The 15,000-nt window shown below is 44.6% G+C and overlaps 1 protein-coding gene across 5 annotated transcripts in view; it reads left to right on the forward strand.

Moving 5' to 3' along the window:
- Window positions 1–15,000, forward strand: part of LOC121566851 (rho guanine nucleotide exchange factor TIAM1) — a 195,513-nt gene that overhangs the window by 143,665 nt on the left and 36,848 nt on the right. For all 5 annotated transcript variants that reach the window (XM_045214379.1, XM_045214386.1, XM_045214385.1 and 2 more), the window contains 4 exons: window positions 979–1,083; window positions 4,624–4,705; window positions 5,712–5,798; window positions 10,500–10,712. In XM_045214379.1, coding sequence (XP_045070314.1) covers window positions 979–1,083; window positions 4,624–4,705; window positions 5,712–5,798; window positions 10,500–10,712 — 487 coding nt within the window. The remainder of the gene's footprint in view (window positions 1–978; window positions 1,084–4,623; window positions 4,706–5,711; window positions 5,799–10,499; window positions 10,713–15,000) is intronic.

Consider the following 15,000-nt stretch of genomic DNA (forward strand, 5'->3'; position numbering starts at 1 on the left):
AGACGGGACAGGACAGAACAAGACAGGACAGAACAGAACAAGACAGGACAGAACAGATCAGAGCCCCACAGACAGACAGGACAGGACAGGACAGAACAAGACAGGACAGGACAGGACAGGAAAGGACAGACCAGGACAGGACAGGACAGGACAGACGACAGCTCCTAATTACTGAACCAAGCCCATTACTTCCCGGTCATTACATACCCAGCTTAGCCCCACAGACAGACAGACAGACAGACAGAACGGTACAGCAGTTAAATGAAGCTGACGCCACTGTGTTTGGTGAGCTCGTTCAGTCATTGGTGATCATGCTATTGTAGCTTTACCTACAACGGCCATTATAGGCTGTGACATCACACGGAGGTGAGCTTAGTAATGAGGCAGTGGACTGAGTCCCAAATGGCACCAAAAGTAGTGGATTGTTACTGTCTTTCATTCCTTTTTTCCTGACGCTCAGTGAATTGTACAATAAAATGTTTTCTTTTTTTATTCTCTAAACAATGAAGCGTTGTCACAACACGTACTGAGACTGCACACGAAAGAGGTCAAATTAAAAGTTGATATCAAATATTTTGAATGTTTAGAAAATTGTTATGATCTGATGTGGCCATATTTTCACTAATAGTTTGTTAGCTGCTGATACAGTTTAAAACACAGGATATGTATTTTTTGTTGTTGTTGTTGTTAAATGTCACAGGTTATCAACGGCATTACTGACATGTGAAACACTGTTGATACTTCCAGTGCCCTCTTTAAGGACTCATCCTGAAATCTTTTTTAAAAAATACTGTGATCGTTTGCTCTAGCCTGCTGCCTGTGGGGCCAGATGGGCAGGGTTTGCTTTTCTTTTTTTGTTGGTACTATTCTATTGGTCCATTAAGCCAGGCAAGCTCAATCACACACAGATAAAGTATTTGATCCCTGCTACTTAGCCTATGCCAATCCTCTTTCTGTCCTCTTTACTGAACTCCGCAGGCCCACCAGCTGGATCCTGCCAAACATTACCTCCGCCTCAAGTTCCTCATCGAGAACCAAGTCCAGTTCTACATCCCTAAGCCGGAGGAGGACGTGTGTGACTTGGTACGTTTCTGATTTCCTCACAGATTATCTCCTGTCACAGTTTTAGCACCCGGTGAGATAGCAACACCCTGATACACATGTACACATGCACACACGCACACGCACGCACACACACAGACACAAACACACACACACAGACACAAACACACACACACACACACACACACACACACACACACAGACACAAACACACAGACACAAACACACAGACACAAACACACAGACACAAACACACAGACACAAACACACACACACACACACACACACACACACACACACACACACACACACACAGACACACACACAAACACACACACACACACACACACACACACACACACAGACACAAACACACACACACACACACACACACCAGGTTTTCTGTGGGCAAGTGACCGGCAGCATTTATATTTATCGGACGTTTGAGCAATGTACCGGACCCGTATGCATTCGGTGCGTAACCCATTAGGGCAGGGATCATAAACTAGATTCAGCCGCTGGACAATTTTTTCTTGAGTGTATGGTCAGGGGGCCGGAACATAATTACAAATAATTTGTAGACTGCAAATTGACCGCAAGAAGCCCAAACCGATATAATATTTGACTAAAACGTAATAATTTCAAACCTTGCTTACATGTGTATACAATCACGTCTCTTTATTTTGCGTGGGAATACTTTGGAACAGATTTCCTAAATTAAAATCACTTGGAGCTGATTTTCTGGTGTTTTTAGTTTTTTATGACAAACGGTTATAATAAAACTTGGAGGCCAAATAAAATCACCCGCTGGCCGCCAGTTGGGGAACCCTGCATTAGGGTGTCCATCCACGGTGCTCAGAATGACAGAAATCACTTAACAGAACATGCAACTCCTGTAATGAAGCAGACAATAAAAAGTCATTTTCAAACGTTTGCCAAAATGCAATTCGCGGGAAAACACCATTTTAAACAGCGCGCCCTAATGCGAGCAGTTCCACATGTGACACAGATTAAACTCTCTTTTAGAAACGTAGAAAGAGGGGGAATCTGAAGAAGCAACAACCAGGATTGGTTGCTTATATGACTAAGCCTTTGGCTTCTGGACAAAAAAAAAGGAAGTTGATATGAAAACCAATAGAACAGGAGAGAAATGCTGGTGTCTATCAGGAAGTCTTTATAAAAGAATTGCCTCCACGTTTTTTATGGTCGGATTTGGGCTAAAGGCTACTTTGAAGCAAGGTAAGACATGCCTCATAATATGAAGTAAAACGTTCAGGTTTCAAACATTTCAGTATATGATTTCAAAATGCTAATGCTAATGCTAATGCCTCCAGATCATAGTGATGGGTGCTGTACTGACAGCCTGCCTACCAATGCCTATGCATTTTAATTGAAGGCGCGCTTCAATTACCAGTACAGAGAAATACAAAATAGTGAATATTTTTAATTGTGGCCATCAAAACGTTTTTAACACGCGATTGCATTTAGAATTGTTGCAAACTTAATTATGCAAATTAACCTGTAGACCGATAAACATGACCGGTCAAATGTATTTCTATGGACTGGTATTTCCATCAGTGAATCAATCAGTTCTCCGGGACATTCTCCAGCTGGCACCACATTTGTTTTATCGTCATTCCTTTTTGCGTTTTTTTTTTTTTTTTACTGGTTAGCGGAAACCCTGACACACACACATCTATCTCCAAACTTCTCGGTTTATACCTACTTTCTCCCTACTTGTCGTTGTATTTGTGAGGAGTCACTAGATGTAGGCTAGCGTGCAGAAAGAGTGAGAGAGAGAGAGAGAGAGAGAGAGAGGTAGCTCCCCAGTGAGAGAGAGAGAGGGAGGTAGCTCCCCAGTGAGAGAGAGAGAGGTAGCTCCCCAGTGAGAGAGAGAGAGGGAGAGGGAGGTAGCTCCCCAGTGAGAGAGAGAGAGGGAGAGGGAGGTAGCTCCCCAGTGAGAGAGAGGTAGCTCCCCAGTGAGAGAGAGAGAGGTAGCTCCCCAGTGAGAGAGAGAGAGGTAGCTCCCCAGTGAGAGAGAGAGAGGGAGAGGGAGGTAGCTCCCCAGTGAGAGAGAGAGAGGTAGCTCCCCAGTGAGAGAGAGTGAGGTAGCTCCCCAGTGAGAGAGAGGGAGGTAGCTCCCCAGTGTGAGAGAGAGAGGGAGAGGGAGGTAGCTCCCCAGTGAGAGAGAGAGAGGTAGCTCCCCAGTGAGAGAGAGAGAGAGGGAGAGGGAGGTAGCTCCCCAGTGAGAGAGAGAGAGAGGGAGAGGGAGGTAGCTCCCCAGTGAGAGAGAGGGAGGTAGCTCCCCAGTGAGAGAAAGAGAGGTAGCTCCCCAGTGAGAGAGAGAGAGAGGTAGCTCCCCAGTGAGAGAGAGGGAGGTAGCTCCCCAGTGTGAGAGAGAGAGGGAGAGGGAGGTAGCTCTCCAGTGAGAGAGAGAGAGAGAGGTAGCTCCCCAGTGATAGAGAGAGAGAGGTAGCTCCCCAGTGAGAGAGAGAGAGGTAGCTCCCCAGTGAGAGAGAGAGAGGTAGCTCCCCAGTGAGAGAGAGGGAGGTAGCTCCCCAGTGAGAGAGAGAGAGGGAGGTAGCTCTGCATTGAGAGAGAGAGAGGGAGGTAGCTCCCCAGTGAGAGAGAGAGAGGTAGCTCCCCAGTGAGAGAGAGAGATGTAGCTCCCCAGTGAGAGAGAGAGAGGTAGCTCCCCAGTGAGAGAGAGAGAGAGGTAGCTCCCCAGTGATAGAGAGAGAGAGAGAGGTAGCTCCCCAGTGTGAGAGAGAGAGGTAGCTCCCCAGTGAGAGAGAGAGAGGTAGCTCCCCAGTGAGAGAGAGAGAGGGAGGTAGCTCTGCATTGAGAGAGAGAGAGGGAGGTAGCTCCCCAGTGAGAGAGAGAGAGGTAGCTCCCCAGTGAGAGAGAGAGAGAGGTAGCTCCCCAGTGAGAGAGAGAGATGTAGCTCCCCAGTGATAGAGAGAGAGAGAGAGGTAGCTCCCCAGTGTGAGAGAGAGAGGTAGCTCCCCAGTGAGAGAGAGAGAGGTAGCTCCCCAGTGAGAGAGAGAGAGGTAGCTCCCCAGTGTGAGAGAGAGAGAGAGAGGTAGCTCCCCAGTGTGAGAGACAGAGAGAGGTAGCTTCCCAGTGAGAGAGAGAGAGAGAGGTAGCTCCCCAGTGAGTGAGAGAGAGAGGTAGCTCCCCAGTGAGAGAGAGAGAGGTAGCTCCCCAGTGAGAGAGAGAGAGGTAGCTCCCCAGTGAGAGAGAGAGAGGTAGCTACCCAGTGAGAGCGAGAGAGAGAGAGAGAGAGGTAGCTCCCCAGTGAGAGAGAGAGAGAGAGAGGTAACTCCCCGGACGCCCCCACAGACTCAGTATCTCTCCCTACCCTTAATAAAGATATATAACATATGTTGAGAAATACAAATTAATTCTGTTCTGTCTCTGACAATATGGGAGCTACGCACATACGTATACATAAATTACACTCCCTCCTCGTATTCCATGCCTGCTTCTTTGTGTAATAAGACATTAATGTTCCTTCAATCTCTCTCTCCTTCTCTCTCCTCTCTTTTCATCTCTCCACAGCTTTATAAAGAGATAGAGCTGGGCTCCAAAATAACCAAAGTCATCCAGTTCGACAGGGATGAGTCCTGTATGATTGGTTACGGTAAGGATGAGTCCTGTATGATTGGTGACAGTAAGGATGAGTCCTGTATGATTGGTGACAGTAAGGATGAATCCTGTATGATTGGTTACGGTAAGGATGAATCCTGTATGATTGGTTACGGTAAGGATGAATCCTGTATGATTGGTTACGGTAAGGATTAATCCTGTATGACTGGTAACGGTAAGGATGAATCCTGTATGATTGGTAACGGTAAGGATGAATCCTGTATGATTGGTAACGGTAAGGATGAATCCTGTATGATTGGTAACGGTAAGGATGAATCCTGTATGATTGGTAACGGTAAGGATGAATCCTGTATGATTGGTAACGGTAAGGATGAATCCTGTATGATTGGTAACGGTAAGGATGAATCCTGTATTATTGGTAACGGTAAGGATGAATCCTGTATGATTGGTAACGGTAAGGATGAATCCTGTATGATTGGTAACGGTAAGGAAAAGACCCCTGGATCCTATGAATCTCATTCTCACGGTTTCATAATGTATTATAATTACAGTGTGTACGTCCCAAATGGCATCCTGTTATCTATATAGTGCACTACTTTTGACTTTGGTTCCTGGTTAAAAGTAGTGCACTTCACTATAAAGGGAATAGGGTGGCATTTGGGATGCTGACAATTTCATACATATTCACAGATTATTTAACATGCTAAGAATGCAATTCTCAAGCGACTCCCCTTTCAATTACTATCATGTTGTAGTATACAGTGTGTATATTTCAACCAGTAAGATAATATTTCCACTAGCAGATGTGTTGTCATGTATCCTGTTATTGATTTTTAGTCACGTCTCAGATTACCTGTATTTGTTGGACTGATCCCTGTCAGGGCAGAGAATTTGGTGACGTGGTTTTAGTAATGAAGTGTTTCTCTCTCCTCTCATCTCCCTCCTCCGTCTCTCCTCTCCCTCTCTCCCCTCCCTCCCTCCCTCTCTCCCCTCCATCCCTCCCTCCCTCCCTCCCTACCTCCCTCTCTCCTCTCCTCCAGGGTTCTCTATCTCAGTGGTGGAGGAGGATTCGGTGCAGCAGCTCTACATTACCGATGTGAAGGCGGGAGGATTAGCCTTTGCTAAAGGTTCATTACCACACACACACACACCATTTCACATCAGATTAGTTTCCTTCAAACACACATACTCCATCTATCTGTGTGTGAGAGTAGAGATAGAACAGAGCCAGACAGAGAGGGCAGGTAGTTTGCAGACGACACAACAATAGTAGGCCTGATTACCAACAATGACGAGACAGACTACAGGGAGGAGGTGAGGGCTCTGGGAGTGTGGTGCGAGGAAAATAACATCTCACTCAACGTCAACAAAACAAAGGAGCTGATCGTGGACTTCAGGAAACAGCACAGGGAGCACGCCCCTATCCACATCGACGGGACCGCAGTGGAGAAGGTGGAAAGCTTCAAGTTCCTCGGCGTACAGATCACTGATGATCTGAAATGCTCCATCCACACAGACAGTGTGGTGAAGAAGGTGCAACAGCTGAAGAAATGTGGCTTGGCACCTAAAACCCTCACAAACCTTTATAGATGCACAATTGAGAGCATCCTGTCGGGCTGTATCACCACCTGGTACGGCAACTGCACCGCCCACAACCGCAGGGCTCTCCAGAGGGTGGTGCGGTCTGCCCAATGCATCACCGGGGGCAAACTACTTGCCCTCCAGGACACCTACAGCACCCGATGTCATAGGAAGGCCAAAAAGATAATCAAGGACAACAACCACCCGAGCCTCTGCCTGTTCACCCCGCTATCATCCAGAATGCTAGGTCAGTACAGGTGCATCAAAGCTGGGACCGAGACACTGAAAAACTGCTTATTTCTCAAGGCCATCAGACTGTTAAATAGCCACCACTAGGCGGCTTCCACCCAGTTATGTAACCCTGCACCTTAGAGGCTGCTGCCCCATATACAGTGGGGAAAAAAAGTATTTAGTCAGCCACCAATTGTGCAAGTTCTCCCACTTAAAAAGATGAGAGAGGCCTGTAATTTTCATCATAGGTACACGTCAACTATGACAGACAAAATGAGAAAAAAAAATCCAGAAAATCACATTGTAGGATTTTTTATGAATTTATTGGCATATGATGGTGGAAAATAAGTATTTGGTCAATAACAAAAGTTTCTCAATACTTTGTTATATACCGTTTGTTGGCAATGACACAGGTCAAACGTTTTCTGTAAGTCTTCACAAGGTTTTCACACACCGTTGCTGGTATTTTGGCCCATTCCTCCATGCAGATCTCCTCTAGAGCAGTGATGTTTTGGGGCTGTCGCTGGGCAACACAGACTTTCAACTCCCTCCAAAGATTTTCTATGGGGGTTGAGATCTGGAGACTGGCTAGGCCACTCCAGGACCTTGAAATGCTTCTTACGAAGCCACTCCTTCGTTGCCCGGGCGGTGTGTTTGGGATCATTGTCATGCTGAAAGACCCAGCCACGTTTCATCTTCAATGCCCTTGCTGATGGAAGGAGGGTTTCACTCAAAATCTCACGATACATGGCCCCATTCATTCTTTCCTTTACACGGATCAGTCGTCCTGGTCCCTTTGCAGAAAAACAGCCCCAAAGCATGATGTTTCCAACCCCATGCTTCACAGTAGGTATGGTGTTCTTTGGATGCAACTCAGCATTCTTTGTCCTCCAAACATGACGAGTTGAGTTTTTACCAAAAAGTTATATTTTGGTTTCATCTGACCATATGACATTCTCCCAATCCTCTTCTGGATCATCCAAATGCACTTCAGACGGGCCTGGACATGTACTGGCTTAAGCAGGGGGACACGTCTCGCATTGCAGGATTTGAGTCCCTGGCGGCGTAGTGTGTTACTGATGGTTGGCTTTGTTACTTTGGTCCCAGCTCTCTGCAGGTCTTCACTAGGTCCCCCGTGTGGTTCTGGGATTTTTGCTCACCGTTCTTGTGATCATTTTGACCCCACGGGGTGAGATCTTGCGTGGAGCCCCAGATCGAGGGAGATTATCAGTGGTCTTGTATGTCTTCCATTTCCTAATAATTGCTCCCACAGTTGATTTCTTCAAACCAAGCTGCTTACCTATTGCAGATTCAGTCTTCCCAGCCTGGTGCAGGTCTACAATTTAGTTTCTGGTGTCCTTTGACAGCTCTTTGGTCTTGGCCATTGTGAAATTTGGAGTGTGACTGTTTGACGTTGTGGACAGGTGTCTTTTATACTGATAACAAGTTCAAACAGGTGCCATTAATACAGGTAACGAGTGGAGGACAGAGGAGCCTCTTAAAGAAGAAGTTACAGGTCTGTGAGAGCCAGAAATCTTGCTTGTTTGTAGGTGACCAAATACTTATTTTCCACCATAATTTGCAAATAAATTCATTAAAAATCCTACAATGGGATTTTCTGGATTTTTTTTCCTCAATTTGTCTGTCATAGTTGACGTGTACCTATGATGAAAATTACAGGCCTCTCTCATCTTTTTAAGTGGGAGAACTTGCACAATTGGTGGCTGACTAAATACTTTTTTCCCCCACTGTACATAGACTTGGAATCACTGGCCACTTTAATAATGGAACACTAGTCACTTTAAAAATGATTACATATTTTTGCTTTACTCATCTCATATGTACACTACTGGTCAAAAGTTTTAGAACACCTACTCATTCAAGGGTTTTTCTTTTATTTTTACTATTTTCTACAATGTGAAGACATCAACACTATGAAATAACACATATGGAATCATGTTGTAACCAAAAAAGTGTTAAACAAATAGCCACCCTTTGCCTTGATGACAGCTTTGCACACTCTTGGCATAAGTGTATATACTGTATTCTATTCTACTGTATTTTAGTCAATGCCACTCCGACATTGCTCATCCTAATATTTATTTATATATTTATTTATTCCATTCTTTTACTTTTAGATTCGTGTGTATTGTTGTGAATTGCTAGATATTATTGCACGGTTGGAGCTAGAAACACAAGCATTTCACTACACCCACAATAATATCTGCTAAACATGTATGTGACCAATAAAATGTGATTTTTTTAAAGTGTCTTTATCCCAAATGTACCTAGAGTGCCTTCAGAAGGTATACCGGAAATATCACGTTTACATAAGAATTCAGACCCTTTACTCAGTACTTGTTGAAGCACCTTTGGCAGCGATTACAGCCTCGAGTCTTCTTGGGTATGACGCTACAAGCTTGGCACACCTGTATTTGGGTAGTTTCTCACATTCTTCTCTGCAGATCCTCTCAAGCTCTGTCAGGTTGGATGGGGAGCGTCGCTGCACAGCTACTTTCAGGTCTCTCCATAGATGTTCGATCAGGTTCAAGTCCGGGCTCTGGCTGGGCCACTCAAGGACATTCAGAGACGTGTCCCGAAGCCACTCCTGCGTTGTCTTGGCTGTGTGCGTAGGGTCGTTGTCCTGTTGGAAGGTGAAACTTTCCCTCGATCCTGACTAGTCTCCGATTCCCTGCCGCTGAAAAACATCCCCACAGCATGATGCTGCCACCACCATGCTTCACCGTAGGGATGGTGCCAGGTTTCCTCCAGACGTGACGCTTGGCATTCATGCCAAAGAGTTCAATCTTGGTTTCATCAGACCAGATAATCTTGTTTCTCATGGTCTGAGAGTCCTTTAGGTGCCTTTTGGCAAACTCCAAGATGGCTATCATTTGCCTTTTACTGAGGAGTGGCTTCCGTCTGGCCACTCTACCATAAAGGCCTGATTGGTGGAGTGCTGCAGAGATAGTTGTCCTTCTGGAAGGTTCTCCCATCTCCACAGAGGAACTCTGGAGCTCTGTCAGAGTGACCATCAGGTTCTTGGTCACCTCCTTGACCAAGGCCCTTCTCCCCCGATTGCTCAGTTTGGCCAGGTGGCCAGGTCTAGGAAGAGTCTTGGTGGTTCCAAACTTCTTCCATTTAAGAATGATGGAGGCCACTGTGTTCTTGGGGACCTTCAATGCTGCATACATTTTTTGGTACCCTTCCCCAGATCTGTGCCTCGACACAATCCTGTCTCGGAGCTCTACGGACATTTCCTTCGACCTCATGGCTTGGTTTTTGCTCTGACATCCACTGTCAACTGTGGGACCTTATATAGACAGTTGTGTGCCTTTCCAAATCATGTCCAATCAATAGAATTTACCAAAGGTGGACTCCAATCAAGTTGTAGAAACATCTCACTGATGATCAATGGAAACAGGATGCACCTGAGCTCAATTTCGAGTCTCATAGCAAAGGGTCTGAATACTTACGTAAATAAGATATTTCTGTTTTTTATTTTTAATACATTTGCAAACATTTCTAAAAACCTGTTATCGCTTTGTCATTATGGGGTATTGTGTGTAGATTGATGAGGGGAAACTATTATTTAATCCATTCTAGAATAAGGCTGTAACGTAACAAAATGTGGAAAAAGGGAAGGGGTCTGAATACTTTCCGAAGGCGCTGTATATAGGGCGCTGGCAGCACCCTGACATCTCTGTAGCGTTTAACAGTGTGGCAGTTGCCATAGGGAATCCATACTGCAGGTTAAAGCTTGCAGCAAGCCATAGGGAATCCATACTGCAGGTTAAAGCTTGCAGCAAGGTTCTTCAGTGGATGGCATTTCTCAGGCCACATAGAGAGAGAGAAATGGGTCCGGCCTGGGGCTGAGAGAGAGAAAATTAAAGACCTCATGGTGCCAGGAAAAGAGTAGAGCCAATATAAAGATGATATTATGTAGTATAGACCGTATGAGACACCCCCCCGCCCCCCTTCCACACACACACTAATATACTATCTTGGCCCTCCAGGTCTAAATGCGGGTGATGAGATCTTGCAGCTGAATGGGAAAGACTCGTGCATATTGAACTTCGGGGACATGAAGGAGGCGTTCTCCCAGGCCTCCCTGTCCCTGACCGTCAACACTCTGCCCTCTACGGACCGACGCCAACTCTGTTACCTGCCTCCCCGACGCTCTGACGCACAGGAGGACCTCTACACAGACATCTTCTCTATGAGCCAGGGTGAGTTACAGGAGACCTCTATACTGACATGTTCTCTATGAGCCAGGGTGAGTTACAGTAGACCTCTATACTGACATGTTCTCTATGAGCCAGGGTGAGTTACAGTAGACCTCTATATAATGACATGTTCTCTATGAGCCAGGGTGAGTTACAGTAGACCTCTATACTGACATGTTCTCTATGAGCCAGGGTGAGTTACAGTAGACCTCTATACTGACATGTTCTCTATGAGCCAGGGTGAGTTACAGTAGACCTCTATACTGACATGTTCTCTATGAGCCAGGGTGAGTTAGAGTAGACCTCTATACTGACATGTTCTCTATGAGCCAGGGTGAGGTACATTAGACCTCTATACTGACATGTTCTCTATGAGCCAGGGTGAGTTACAGTAGACCTCTATACTGACATGTTCTCTATGAGCCAGGGTGAGTTACAGTAGACCTCTATACTGACATGTTCTCTATGAGCCAGGGTGAGTTACAGTAGACCTCTATACTGACATGTTCTCTGAGCCAGGGTGAGTTACAGTAGACCTCTATACTGACATGTTCTCTATGAGCCAGGGTGAGTTACAGTAGAGCTCTATACCAGTGGCGGTCAGTGCCGTTTAAGATGAGGGAGGACTTTTTATTTTTATTTTTCATGAGCATGACTGTATTTCTATTACACCATATTGGATTTTTTAATTTTTAATTTTATTTCTCCTTTATTTAACCAGGTAAGCCAGTTGAGAACAAGTTCTCATTTACAACTGCGACCTGGCCAAGATAAAGCAAAGCAGTGCAATAAAAACAACAACACAGAGTTACATATGGGGTAAAACAAAACATGAAGTCAAAAAATACAACAGAAAATATATATACAGTGTGTGCAAATGTAGCACGTTATGGAGGTAAGGCAATAAATAGGACATAGTGCAAAATAATTACAATTTAGTATTAACACTGGAGTGATAGATGTGCACAAGATTATGTGCAAATAGGGCGGCAAGTAGCTTAGTGGTTAAGAGCGTTGTGCCAGTAATTGAAAGGTCGCTGGTTCTAATCCCCGAGCCGACTAGGTGAAAAATCTGTCGATGCGCACTTGAGCAAGGCACTTAACCCTAATTGCTCCTGTAAGTCGCTCTGGATAAGAGCGTCTGCTAAATGACTAAAATGTAAATAGAGATAATGGGGTGCAAATGAGCGAAATAAATAACAATGTAATTAACAATATGGGGATGAGGTAGTTGGGTGGGCTAATTTCAGATGGGCTGTGTACAGGTGCCGTGATCGGTAAGGTGCTCTGACAACTGATGCTTAAAGTTAATGAGGGACATAAGAGTCTCCAGCTTCAGAGATTTTTGCAGTTCGTTCCAGTCATTGGCAGCAGAGAACTGGAAGGAATGGCGGCCAAAGGAGGTGTTGGCTTTGGGGATGACCAGTGAGATATACCTGCTGGAACGCATACTACGGGTGGGTGTTGCTATGGTGAACAATGAGCTAAGATAAGGCGGGGATTTGCCTAGAAGAGATTTATAGATGACCTGGAGCCAGTGGGTTTGGCGACGAATATGTAGTGAAGGCCAGCCAACGAGAGCGTACAGGACACAATGGTGGGTAGTATATGGGGCTTTGGTGACAAAACGGATGGCACTGTGATAGACTATATCCAATTTTCTGAGTTGAGTGTTGGAAGCTATTTTGTAAATGACATCGCCGAAGTCAAGGATCGGTAGGATAGTCAGTTTTACGAGGGCATGTTTAGCAGCATGAGTGAAGGAGGCTTTGTTGCGAAATAGGAAGCCAATTCTAGATTTAACAAGATGACTGTCATTCATATTCACCCAGTTCAATGTAACATCCATAGGTTTAGGCTACTACATGATACTCAAACTTTCCCTATACCCATCATGAGGTTGCTACAACTTAGACTATGTATGAAAGTTTACAATGTACAGTACCAGTCAAAAGTTTGGACACACCTACTACTTTCTTTATTTTGTACTATTTTCTACATTGTAGAATAATAGCGAAGACATCAAAACTATGAAATAACACATATGGAATCATGTAGTAACCCCAAAAAGTGTTAAACAAATCAAAATATATTTTATATTCGAGATTCTTCAAATAGCCACCCTTTGCCTTGATGACAGCTTTGCACACTCTTAGCATTTTCTCAACCAGCTTCACCTGGAAAGCTTTTCCAACAGTCTTGAAGGAGTTCCCACATATGCTGAGCACTTGTTGGCTGCTTTTCCTTCACTCTGCCGTCCGACTCATCCTAAACCATCTCAATTGGGTTGAGGTCGGGGGATTGTGGAGGCCAGGTCATCTGATGCAGCACTCTATCACTCTCCTTCTTGGTAAAATAGCCCTTACAAAGTATTGAGGTGTGTTGGGGCATTGTCCTGTTGAAAAACAAATGATAGTCCCACTAAGCCCAAACCAGATGTGATTGTGTATCGCTGCAGAATGCTGTGGGAGCCATGCCGGTTAAGTGTGCTTTGAATTCTAAATAAATAACAGACAGTGTCACCAGCAAAGCACCCCCACACCATAACACCTCCTCCTCCATGCTTTACGGTGGGAACTACACATGCGGAGATCATCCGTTCACCCACACCGCGTCTCACAAAGACACGGTGGTTGGAACCAAAAATCTCCAATTTGGACTTCAGACCAAAGGACACATTTCCACCGGTCTAATGTCCATTGCTCGTGTTTCTTGGCCCAAGCAGGTCACTTCTTCTTATTGGTGTCCTTTAGTAGTGGTTTCTTTGCAGCAATTCGACCATGAAGGCCTGATTCACACCGTCCCCTCTGAACAGTTGATGTTGAGATGTGTCTGTGACTTGAACTGGGCTGCAATTTCTGAGGCTGGTAACTAATGAACTTATCCTCTGCAGCAGAAGTAACTCTGGGTCTTCCATTCCTGTGGCGGTCCTCATGAGAGCCAGTTTCATCATAGCGCTTGATGGTTTTTGCGACTGCACTTGAAGAAACTTGAAAAGTTCTTGACATGGATTGACTGACCTTCATGTCTTAAAGTAATGATGTACTGTCGTTTCTCTTTGCTTATTTGAGCTGTTCTTGCCATAATATGGACTTGGTCTTTTACCAAATAGGGCTATCTTCTGTATACCACCCCTACCTTGTCACAACACAACTGATTGGCTCAAACGCATTAAGCAGGAAAGAAATTCCACAAATTAATTTTTAAGAAGGCACACCTGTTAATTGAAATGCATTCCAGGTGACTACCTCATGAAGCTGGTTGAGAGAATCCAAGAGTGTGCAAAGCTGTCATCAAGGCAAAGGGTGGCTATTTGAAGAATCTCAAATATAAAATATATTTTGATTTGTTTAACACTTTTTTTTGGGTCTACATGATTCCAAATGTGTTATTTCATAGTTTTGATGTCTTCACTTTTATTCTACAATGTAAAAAATAGTACAAATAAAGAAAAACCCTTGAATGAGTAGGTGTGTCCAAACTTTTGACTGGTAGTGTAGGTGCACACAGGTCGAGAGAAGATTTTGAGGTGACAAACAGTGACATATGGACAGACAGTAACATTCAATACCGCCTTGCACACTCTTGCCTGCATCTAGCTGATATAGGGGTTTGATCATTTGTCCAACAGTTGCAAATGAGAGTTTCTATTGGACAAATTCAGGTATTTTTATTCTCGTTTTGTTCCGTTTTTAAGAATTGTTTTTCAACAGAATCGGTGGAATGAATACACCCCTGATCACACGTAAACACAGTTCGCTTTCATAGCAGCCACGTTGTATTCCTTCTCGCGTCAATGCGCTCTCCTCCGCTCACCTTTTCCCTTCGTCGCTTGTGGACCTCAATGCACAACACATCAGCTGTATGTGACCAGGCGAAAAAACCTTTCCAAGCCAAACCATATCATAACCGCTGCACACAGCCTACATCGTTGGCACCATATTAGCTAAAGTAACGTCATAGTCAACATAGCTAATAGAACTAATGCTTTATAAAAACCTGCTACAATCATGAAGTAAAGTTACAGTGTAAACAGTTAAGCGCTAACCTGCAGTAGGGTTCCCCGGTGGCAATACATGTACCTTGACTTGGAAGAGTTCCAGTGTTGTGTTGGATAGTCATAGCCAGCTAGCTAGCATAGCATCCCTCTGTTTTAAGGTATTTGAGTAGACTAAACTAGCTAGCTGCATTTGCTAGCTAAGTAAGTGAAAAAAATATGATGATAATCTCTCTCTTGCTTCTCCTTCATTTTTGAAGAAATTAATTTGTTGAAAACTGTTCAACTATTGTC

This window comes from Coregonus clupeaformis, chromosome 5, assembly GCF_020615455.1.
Source record: "Coregonus clupeaformis isolate EN_2021a chromosome 5, ASM2061545v1, whole genome shotgun sequence".
Lineage (NCBI taxonomy): Eukaryota > Metazoa > Chordata > Actinopteri > Salmoniformes > Salmonidae > Coregonus > Coregonus clupeaformis.